This window comes from Chanos chanos, chromosome 5 (assembly GCF_902362185.1).
Source record: "Chanos chanos chromosome 5, fChaCha1.1, whole genome shotgun sequence".
Classification (NCBI taxonomy): domain Eukaryota; kingdom Metazoa; phylum Chordata; class Actinopteri; order Gonorynchiformes; family Chanidae; genus Chanos; species Chanos chanos.
Genome location: NC_044499.1, coordinates 27,394,933 through 27,406,980, shown reverse-complemented (window position 1 = coordinate 27,406,980; position 12,048 = coordinate 27,394,933). Strand labels below are relative to the sequence as shown.

At 42.2% G+C, this 12,048-nt stretch overlaps 1 protein-coding gene across 2 annotated transcripts in view; it reads right to left on the bottom strand.

Annotated features, from left to right (window-relative positions):
• appl2 (adaptor protein, phosphotyrosine interaction, PH domain and leucine zipper containing 2) overlaps positions 1-12,048 on the bottom strand; it is a 49,365-nt gene that overhangs the window by 19,706 nt on the left and 17,611 nt on the right. For both annotated transcript variants that reach the window (XM_030775483.1, XM_030775484.1), the window contains exon 14: positions 5,231-5,325. In XM_030775483.1, the coding sequence (XP_030631343.1) occupies positions 5,231-5,325 (95 nt within the window). The remainder of the gene's footprint in view (positions 1-5,230; positions 5,326-12,048) is intronic.

Below are 12,048 nucleotides of genomic sequence, written 5' to 3'. Positions count from 1 at the left end.
AAAATTAGCAAAACCCAGAAAGCGTTGAAGCTCCCGCGGATTGGCAGGGGTAGGCCATTCTAATACCGCCTTGATCTTTTTCTGATCCATCTGAACAGTGCCAGCTGAGATAACAAACCCAAGGAAGGAGACCGTGTCCTGGTGAAACTCACACTTCTCCACTTTAACAAAGAGCTGATTCTCCAGCAGGCGTTGGAGGACTCTGCGGACATGAGAGACATGATCTGCAAGGGAGTTAGAAAGGATCAGGATATCATCAAGGTAGACAAAGACAAATTGGTTCAGCATATCCCGGAGGACGTCGTTGACCAGAGCCTGGAACACCGCAGGAGCATTGGTTAAACCAAAGGGCATTACCAGGTACTCATAATGGCCAGAGGTGGTGTTAAAGGCCGTCTTCCACTCGTCCCCCTCACGGATTCGGACCAGGTGATAAGCATTGCGGAGATCCAGCTTAGTGAAGATGGATGCCCCCTGAAGTAGTTCAAAGGCTGAGGTCATGAGGGGAAGAGGGTAGCGATTTTTGATGGTTATATCGTTGAGGCCCCGGTAGTCAATGCAAGGACGGAGGGAGCCATCCTTTTTCTCAACAAAGAAGAATCCTGCTCCTGCAGGCGAAGAGGAAGGACGGATTATACCGGCTGCCAGGGACTCTTGAATGTACTTATTCATGGCTTCAGTTTCGGGACGTGACAGAGAGTAGAGGTGCCCCCTAGCAGGAGACATGCCTGGCAGGAGATCTATGGCGTAGTCATAAGGGCGATGTGGGGGTAAGGACGTGGCCCTGGACTTGCTGAACACAGCTTTCAGGTCCATGTACTCAGGAGGAACAGCAGAGAGGTCAGGAAACTCTTCAGAGGACTTGGACTCTGGAAAGACAGGAATCTGAGCATGACGGAGGCAATGAGAGAGACAGAATGGGCTCCAACCCATAATTTTGCTGCTGCACCAGTCTATGTGAGGATTGTGTTTGGATAGCCATGGGTGACCCAGGACGATGGGTGCTTGAGGGGAATCAATAATATAGAGAAGTAGTTGTTCATGATGGTTGCCAGAAAGACTGAGACTCACCGGGATGCTGACGTGTGTGATGTTGGCTAACCTCCGTCCATTCAATGCGTGGGCCACCAAAGGCGACTTGAGCAAAGAAGTAGGCAAACCCCACTGAGCAGCCAAGCAGGAGTCGATGAAGTTCTCCTCAGCATCTGAATCGACCAAGGTTGAAGCTTCAAGTCTTTGGTCTTCCCACTCCAGAGTGACAGGAAGAAGGGTGCGTTGTGTCGAGGAGATTTTGACAGGGGTCATGCTCACTGGTACTCCTCGTCCTACTGGTGAGCGTTTTACTGGGCAGGTCGCGATGAAGTGTCCTGGTTGACCACAATACAGACAGGAACGGGTGGTTATCCTTCTCTGTCTCTTAGCTGGGGTCAGGCGGGCACGGCTGATTTGCATGGGCTCAGGCTCCAGAGAATGAGAATGGACTGGTGATGATGGGAGGGTTGGTTGACTGATCGGAACCTCGGCAGCTGCTCTCAGAGGGCCCCTGGAAAATGTACCTCGGCGACGCTGTTGTAACCGTGCGTCAATTCGGATGGCCAGGTTCACCAAGGCCTCACAGGTGTCAGGCAGATCCTGAGTGATTAGCTCATCCTTGATGTCTTCAGAGAGGCCATTCAGACAGGGGGCATATAGTGCATCTATGTTCCACCCACTGGAGGTGGCCAGAGTCTGGAAATCCATGGCATAATCAGACACAGACCTACGCCCCTGGCGCATGTGCAGTAACTCGTGACCAGCCTCACGCCCATGTTTTGAACGGTCAAATACCCTCTTCATCTCTGTGGAAAAGGACTGGAAATCTCTACAAAAGGATAACTCAGCCTCCCAGACTGCTGTTCCCCACTGCCTCGCCCGACCAGACAACTGAGTGATTACATAAGCTACTTTAGCTTGTTCGGTGGGGAACGAAGAAGGTTACAGCTCAAAAATGAGAGAACATTGGGACAGAAAAGAACGGCAGGTGCCGGGCTCACCAGAGTACTTCTCAGGAGGAGGCAGATGAGCCTCACGGGCAGACAGAGAGGGTGAAGACGACGGCGCTGGGGTATCAGGCGAAGAGATGGCTGGGGCTTGTGGGTTGCTCTGGGCTAGCCGGAGGGGCGGAATACTAGCCGTCAAGTCTGCGATATTATCAGCAAGCGAGTCCAGGATCTTGCTTAGCGAATCCAGCTGAGCCTGGTGTTTTCCCAGCATTCTTCCCTGCTGTTCCAGAGCAGTCTTCACCTGACCGGGGTCTGCTGGGTCCATCTTGGTCAGATTGTACTGTGAGGATTTGACAGACCAAGACCCAATCGCAGACCCACTGAGTAAAATAAGATTTATTCAGAACCAAAAATCAGAATCCAAATCTCAAGAACAGTGTCCAGTCCAAGGTCAAATCCAGAAATCCAGAGGGCAAACAAATCCAAATCGTAAGGCAAAAGAATGGTCAAAACAGGATACAAACAAGGTCAGAGCCAGGGATCCTCAGGGCAACCAAATCCAAAACGTAAAGCAAAAACAGGTCCAGGTAAACACGGTCAAAATTACAGATCACAGGAGGCAAACACACAGACTGGCAGAGAGAACAAAAGGTCACAATCTGACAAAGAACAGGTACAAACACAGGACTTAAATACACAGAACAATGAACAGCAGAGACAGACTATTGGAGGAGACAAACCAGGTAATAATAGGGATCAGGTGGGGGGCGGGGACAGGAGACACAGGGACAAACAGAAGCACATGGCAAAACCAAAACAAACAAAATCACAACTCGACAATACACAGGATGGCCAGCAGGGCGGCCAGATTCCCCAATCCTGGCAGATATACTGACAGTATTTAGAGAAGGCCCTCGAATCCTCAGACGAAAAAATAAAAAACGCATCTGTTTAATTCTATAAATAAAATAAAATTTTAATCAAATGAATACATAAAATAAATAAATATCGTCTCTGTGTTGCTTATCCTTAATATTGCAGTGTTACGCCAACTTGTTTCTGTTGTTTTCTGTCCATGCACTGCGCATTTGAGTGGTTTTGTGTTGGAAAAAAATGCAACCAATCAGATCATTTCTACGGTGGTCTCTGGGGAGAATATCCTCCTTCTGGGGTATTCTATATCCTGGACAGAATGCCCTGTCCATTAAACAGAATAAGAGCATACGTTTGGATTGACAATTTGATCAACCAATCACATTTGGTTTTGTAGCCAATGGGCATGTTCTTTCAAATTTCCCACGGCTCCAAGGTATTCTAGAAGACCCGCAGCTCACTCACTCAGATACGAGACTTAGTTTAGTGCTAACTAGCAACTGATGGTCGCTGTCCAAAATGGCAACAGGTGGAAATGATATTGTCGCAAATTTATTTTATTTTTTACTTTATTACATGGACAGTGCCAACTAGTGGTGAACTTGGAAATACGACAGTCTTGGCAACATTGCCTAAATCCGGACATTGTACAATGCTTTCTGAGAAAAGTCTTAACATGGCTTAATGTTCCAAAACTGCGATCAGTGATCACTAAATGTTAGACGAATTTGGTGATCATTGATCGCTGCTTTGGGACATTAAGCCACGTTAAGCTTTTTCTTAATAATGGGCTCCAGTGAAGAGGAAAGCGCTTAACATGAGATAACAACCATACTCCTAGGATTTTGGTTTTGATTTTTTGACAGGAGGAAGTGTCTCTGAGAAGAGATGCCCGAGAGACAGTGCTTGCAGTTTTTGAACATTAAGCAACGTTAAGCTTTTTCATGTTAAGCCTTTTAGAATGTCCCTCTAAATCAGATCACAAATAAAGTGACTGCCTCCATGACGTCTGATAGTTTGTAAAATCATATTTTGCCCAAAGCGGAAGAATGGCCAGGGGCGCCCCGTATTTTTCTTTAGTGATTTTTTTCTTGGGGGGGGGGGGGGGGGGGGGGGGGGGTGGGTACAGAAGGCCCAGTACTGATAGGCACAGTTCGCCACTGCTTCACACATATGAAAGTCACCCATGCAGTGGGCACTGATGCATCCCCATACCCATGACAGATGTTGGCTTTTGCACCTCTCACTGATAACAGTCTGGATGGTCTATTCCGTCTTTGGCACGAGGAACTCGACGTCTGTTTTTCCCCAAAACAAGCTGAAACATGGACTCATCTGACCACAGCACACGCTTCTACTGTTTTTCAGTCCATCTGAGACGAGCTCGGGCCCAGAGAACTCGGCAGCGTTTCTGCATAGAATTGATGTATGGCTTTCTCTTTGCATAATAGAGTTTCAGGTTGCATTTCTTGATGCAGCGACGGGCTGTGTCAAGTGACAACGATTTTCAACGGTGTACTCCCACACCCATGTGGCTATATTTTTCACGGTAGCATGACAGTTTCTCATGCAATGCCTTCTTAGGGCTCGAAGGTCATGCACATTAAACACTGGTTTCCGGCCTTGCCCTGCGCGGACTGAAGTTTCTCCGGATTCCCTGAATCTTTTCACAATATTATGTACTGTAGATGGTGAGAGACCTAAATTCTTTGCAATCTTGCATTGAGAAATGTTCTTTTTGAACTGACTGACAATTCTTTCATGAAGTTTGGCACAAAGTGGTGAGCCATGACCCATCTTTGTTTGCAAAGACTGAGCCTTTGGTGGATGGCCTTTTTATACTCAATCATGATACCCTCACCTGTTACCAATTTACCTGCTTATTGTGGAATGTTTCAAAACAGTGTAACTTGAATATTCTACAAACTTCTCACTCTTATTTTGCCCCTGTCCCAACTTTTTTTGAGTGTGTTACAGGCATCAAATTCTAAATCTGTTTGTATTTACAAAATACAATCTAGTTAGTGAGCCAAAACATTAAAACTCATTTCTTTGTACTTTTGTCAGTTAAACAAAGGTTCAAGAGAATTTACAAATTGCAGATTTTTGTTTTTATTGCATTTTACAAAATGTCCCAACTTTTCTGGAAATGGGGTTTGTAAGTTCATCATATGAACTGAATGAGAAGCAATTTAAAAATTTTGTTCTGAGCACAATTTTGTTCTGAGCACAAATTTTGTTCTCCATCTGATAGTGGAGAAATTTCTCAAGTTTGAGGGAATACAAGGAACAAAAAATAGATCATACTTTACAACGAATCTTTTCAGTCTTTATGTTCTGGTAAGTGCAACTCAGCTCTACCATATGATTCAAACCTGTCTGGGTTGGGGGAGCCTTCTTGTCTCCTCTCAAAGCTGGTGATTGGGGTGACAGCCTGGATGGCTGACTGATTAAGTCTGATGGCCACTGCCTTTGGAAAAGATAGATGAAGGGTACAGACATTTAGTACAGACTCCTCTAACAAAAAAAAATACAGTTTTTACAGATGGCAGAATTTCATGCATAATAGTGACTGTATAACTGAGCAACTGAATTTCATGCCAAACAGTGCCAACACTACTGGTAAAGGTATAGTATAGTATGGTATAGTATAGTAGAGTAGAGTAGAGTAGAGTAAAGCATAGTACAGTAGTAGTAGCAGTACAAAAGCAGGTAAGTTAATTGCACATGACATACAGCATCCAGTGACTGCATTCTGAATCTTGAAGTGACTGAAAAAGTGAAAAACTCATTCAATATGTTTTAATTCATTTTAATTCAAAACTACTGGGGAGGAAGTTAATTCTCAACAGTCTAGCTGTAGCTCAATAAATTAGTTCAGTCAAACTGTGCTGATAGAGGATCACCAGGTTGATGTTTGAACTCTCCTCTTATCATTTTATGTTTATTGTTTGACAGATATAGGGCCTCCACTGGCAGTTCCTAATGATGAAAGATCAGAGTTCAATCTGTTGTTTACTTTTGTACACATATCTGCCAATATAAACAACACCCTACCCTGACTTCTACAGGGTGTATGAGCAGGTTGGATTGCCTTTGTCTCTCAACTGGGGATCTGAGCTTTGTCTCTACGGTACTGGCTCATGACGTAACTCTACTAAGTTGCAACGTCCTTCCCAAATACAGACGGGTGACAAATTAAAGGAAAAACCAACATAAAGTGACTAAGTAAGATGTTTGGCCATCATGAGCCATCAGAACAGCTTCAATGGACCTTGGCATAGATTCTACAAGTCTCTTGAACTCTACTGGAGGGATGGAACAGAATTCTTCCAAAAGATTTTCCCTGATTTGCTGTTTTGATGGTGGTGGAGAGTGCTTTCTAATACGTCGGTCTGAAATCTCCGACAGGTGTTCAACTAGGTTGAGATCTGGTGACTGTGAAGCCCGTACCTTATGATTCACATCATTTTCATATTCATCAAACCACTCAGTGATCGATCCCTCATGCCCTATGGATCAAATTTCAAAATTCAAAGTTTCTTAAAGTTTATTACCTCACGGCCAGGCTGGTGATATACCTTCTACCAGAAGGAAGACACTAAAAAAGATGGAGAACTGGGTGGAGAGGCTCATCTGTGATCTTGATTGCTCGTGAGAGGGTGCGTTGTGTGTATATGGAGTCCAGAGTTTGCAGCCTTAGATCTCTGATGCTCTGGTGATAATTCTGTCCATTTCTGCTGAGATGTGTGCCAAGGAACTTGAGAGAGTCAGTTATTGTAATTGGTTGGGTGGATGAGGATAGGTGCTTTTTTTGATTGTTTTATTCTGAAGTCGATGATCATTTCAGCGGTCTTTTTTTCGTTCAGTTCCAGGTCATTTTCTCTGCACCAGTTGACTGACTTCCCAACCTCCAGCCTGTAGGTGTCTTCACTGTCTTTACAGATCGGTCCTATGATTGTGATGTCATCTGCATAATTCAGAATCCTGATGGAGTTTGATGTAGATCTAAGGTCATTAGTGAAGAGGGAGAAGAGCAACAGGGCCAGAACGCCTCCCTGTGGCATCCCCGTGCTGGTGGTGAGGGGGTGGGAAGTGATGATGTTGAGTCTGACAACTTGGCTCCTGTCCATCAAAAAATCCAGGATCCAGAGGCACAGTGAGGTCTTAATGTTTATTTCCTGGAGCTTGCTGAACAGCTTGAGAGAGTTGATAGTATTAAAAGCAGAACTGAAATTGATGAACAGAACTCTTGCATAGGTGTATTTGGACTCCAGACACTGGAGGGTGAAGTGCAGTGCCAGGTTGACTGCATCATCTGTGCACCGGTTCGGACAATATGCAAATTGTAGTGGGTCCAACGGGGAGGTGTGACTGATGTAATGTGTGCCAGGACTATAAGCTCGATTGCCTTCATAGCCACTGATGTCAGGTCCTCACGCCTGTAGTCCTTGAGGCCAGATATTTTTGCTATTTTGGGAATGGGGATGATGGTGGAGTTTTTGAAGCAAGCTGGGATCTTTTGTTGGCTGAGCAAGAAGTTATGGATGTCTGCAAAGACTGGGGCCAGATGGTCTGAGCAATGGGTTAGTAAGGCTGGGTTAGATGATTTGGGCATGCTACTTCATTTTTGTCCAGCTTATGAAACACCCTTCTCACTGTATTTGTTTCAGCTGTGAATGGTGGTGGTAGATGGGAGGTTGGGAATGGCCATGTGTTTGTAGTAGGCTTCTCAAACCAGGCAAAAAAAATCACTCAACCTGTCTGGTAGTTTGAGGTCTGCATCAGTGGGGGTAGGTGACTTTTTTTTGTAATTGATCAGTTTTTGAAGACTTTTCCATATTGCCTTGTGGTTATTTCTAACAAATTTGTCTTGATGTGTTTGTCTTTGATTTGTCAAACCTGGGAAAATGCCCAAATGGTGCACCAGCCAATCGAAGAGAGGAGGAGGAGGACAACCACTGTCTAAGTGTAAACCATTGGTGATTCCATATGTGGCGGGAGTGTCGTAACAGTTGAGATGCATATTTGTCAAACACTGCGTCTCAACATGCTGCGCTAGAAATTGGTCCACCGCAAGGATCGGGTCTACCAGCACAAACAGAGCAATACAGTGAGCGCTGTTAAATGCTGGGAGGATTGCCATGAATCGTACGTTGGGGAAACCAAACAGACTCTGGTGAAGTGGACGGCACAACACAGAGGAGCTACCTCATCAGGCCAGGACACCCACCTACAGGCTATTGGCCATTTATTCAAGGATGAGGATGTGCACATCCTTGATAGGGAGGAACACTGGTTTGAACAGGGAGTCAAAGAGACCACGTGAAGAGGGAACAACCATACCTGAACCAAGGAGGAGAGTACATATTTCACCATCTTACAATGTTGTGATTGCAGCTATTCCCCAATCCTTTGTGAATAGCACACATGGCCATTGTAATTAATGGCCACAGCAATTCTCAGATGATACCAATCACTGGTTTTGTTGTCATATAAATTTGCTGGTTTCGGTCGTTATGCAACTGTACTGTTTATAAGGTTGAGGATACTTAATAATAATACTTTATATGTATAGCACTTTTCATACAAAGAATGCAGCTCAAAGTGCTTTTATATTTCAGCTATAACGGAAGAAAAAATAAAATAATAATAAAGAGACCACACAAAAAAACAAAGATAAGCCACACAATCCAAGGGGCATAAAACAGGGAAGATCATTTAAGTTAAAGAATAAAACAGTTTAAGGAAAAATAATTAAAAGAATGGATAAAATGAATAAAAACCAACAAACAGAAGAGACCTTTTAGTGCAAGGGGCATAAAACAGGGAAGATCACCATAGTTAAAGAATAAAACTAAATTATTAAAAGAATAAAATTATTAAAAGAATGGATAAAATAAATAAAAACCAATAAAAAAGAGGAAATCATTAGTAATAAGCTAGACTGAAAAGGTATGTTTTTAGCTGCCATTTAAAAATGTCCACTGAGCCTGCCTCTCTAACACTTTTTGGTAGGGTGTTCCACGGTTTAGGTGCGTAGTAGATGAAGGCAGCTTCCCCAATTTTATTTTTGGGGACTTTTGGAATGATTAAAAGACCTGCTATTTGGGACCTAAGGGCTCGTGAAGGAACATAAAATAACAGAGAATTGGTGATGTAAGAGGGTGCTAAACCGTTAAGAGCTTTGTATACAAGTAGGAGGACTTTAAAATCAAACATAGAGGGAGCCAATGCAGTGTAGCTAAAACAGGAGTAATGTGCTCTCTCTTCCTTGTTTTCGTTAAAAGTCTAGCAGCAGAGTTCTGGATAAGCTGTACTTTCTCAATTGACTCTTTTGGAAGACTGGTAAAAAGAGCATTACAGCAGTCCAGTCTACTTGAAATAAAAGCATGAATAGGCTTCTCAGCATCCTGTTGAATCAAAAATGGGTGTACTTTGGCAATATTTCTTAGGTGAAAGAAGGCTGCTATGTTGCTTATTTCAGATTTGAAACTTAAATCTGAGTCTAAAATTACACCCACACTTGTTACTTCCAGTTTATTTTAATGACCCAAGTTTCCTTGCCTGGTAGAAAGTGAATCTCTCTTGGATTTGGGGCCATCTAATAGTATTTCTGTCTTATCTTCATTCAACTTTCAAAAAATTATTACTCATCCATTCAGTGATTGCAGATAAGCAGGTAGTCAGGGAGCATAATGCATTTATGTCATTTGGCTCTATGGAAATGTATAATTGTGTATCATCAGCATAGCTATGGAGGTTAACATTGTGTTCCCTGATGATATTACCTAGCGGAAGCATATATAATGAAAAAAGAAGGGGACCAAGACAGCTTCCTTGTGCAACACCTAAAGATATGTCATATTTCTCTGATACATGATCTCCAAGATTAACGTCAAGTTGTCTCCCTGTAATGTATGTTTGGAACCAGTTAAAAGCACAGAGAGACCAACCCAGTTTTTTAGACGATTGATTAGCATGCTGTGGTCAAGTGTGTCAAATGTAGTGCTCAAATCTAAGAGAATAAGAACTGAGACCTTGTTTGCAGCAGCACTGAGTCTAAGGTCACTGACTATTTTTGCTAGAGCAGTCTCTATACTGTGACTAGATCTAAAACCCTACTGGAACTTCTCTAAAATGTTGTTGTTTAAAAATGGGTTTAGCTGATTAAAAACTACTTCTTCAAGGATCTTACTCATGAAGGGTAAGTTGGATCTAGGTCTGTAATTAGCACACTATAGTCTAGATTTGGTTTCTTCAATAGCAGTTTCACAACAGCAGTTTTAAATGCATTGGAGAATTTACCAGTCTCAAGAGATGTGTTAATTATGCTTCCCAGCATGCAATGCGGGAAGCATATTGCTCTTGCTATTCTTTGTTTGTTGTTTTTTTTCCTTTTTCCTTCCCTTTTTCTCACAGGCCAAACTCATAGAAATTTAGGCCCAATTTGCACCAAATTTGAAAGACATGAACTCGTGCATGGAAACTTTTGGAGGAGGGGTCATAACTTTTGGAGGATGGGTCATCATGATTTTATAGTTCCCACAGCTATAACTCCAAAATGGTAACCGCTATCTACACCAAATTCACTAGGTTTGTGCCTTATGTATAAGCGATTATGTCATAAAGTTTACAGATGTGGGTGGCAAAACCCCTGCCCATAAAAAAAATTCAATATAATATGATATCAGAATATAACGGAAGACAATGGGAATGCTTGTAGTACTTGAAAATCTGCCACTAGAGTGCATACCATACCCCTGTGTGGGGCAGATATCCAGAAGCAGACGAAACACGGTGGAATACCCGACCACCTCTACAAATTAAAGTTTATTTGGCTACGATTCTGAACTTCTGAGACTGAACTGAGACTCTTATTTGATTAAAGTGCACTGACTTTATAAACGAGTACATTCTTCTTCTGAATATATGTTGCATAATGAGTTTTACAGTAGGCTATCATGTTGCATTCTCACCAGTTACGATGCCTTAACAAAGGTGATGGTGGAATTATGGTATCTTGTTATTTTACGGATCATTTAAAAACTAAGCTTTATTTCAACTAATCGTGATGTGACTATCATTACATATGTACATGTGTCATTGACAATCGCTGTTTAAAATAACTGAACGAAACTAGAAAACAACATGCATGTATAAAGTCTCCACACCAGCGATCCTTGAGTGCTTACAACAAAACAACCCTCAACACTTACAACACAACGAAATGCAATTGTATGACACTTTGATGACAAGCCCTGCACTTTCTTTTACTATTTCCAACAACCACATTATCCATATGTCCCAACAACCATCTTCTCCCCAACAATGGTAACACTATTACACTTATAACTTTCTTTATTCAGCTACAATTTGTAAAACTATCTCTGCAGTGCTTTTCCCTTGTGTTCTCGACTTTTTTATGTGTTGCATACAAGCATTTGAGATAAATTGGGATCTCAAATTTTAACCAAGTTCTGTTTGAACTAAACGCAATGTCAGTATATAGCCTATTTAGCTAATGCATTACATATAAACTTGTCATTGATTGCAGATTAAGATGCCTTAACTATGAAAGCGAGAGACATTTTTTTAAGAATTTAGTGAGGATAGGGTCAAGACAGCAAGTTGACAGTTTACTCTGTCTTACAATCTTAGAGTTCTACTTCAGTGATGCTACTAAAGTTCCTCATAATTGCCAGCCTATTACAGGGCAGATCATATGGGTTACTGGAGTTCCTAACAATACCAGCTTTTACAGTTGTTATTTTGTTGCTAAAGAATTGTGCAAATTTTTCACATTCTGAGGAAGAGGCTAGCATCTAAGCGTTTTTGAATTATGAATTCTCTTTTGTTACGAGCCATATTTAACAGAGCATCAAAGAGCACACAGCAAGGATAAGAGAGAACAATGTCAGACACTGAGGCATTATAGATGCTTATCCCATGCGATACTACCTGGTATGTTACCTAGTCAATGTGTAGCTTCAGTAACATGTTGTGTTAAGCCTAGGCTATCTAAGAGATTAATACATTCCATAGCCTTCGAGTCAGAACTGTTATTAATATTCATATCTCCTATGAGGATTATTCATTCATAACTAGTAAGAGTGACGGACATAAACTCAGATAATCCAGGAAGAAATACTGAGAATTGCTTAGGTGGTCTGTATAGTGTTAAAATAATCAT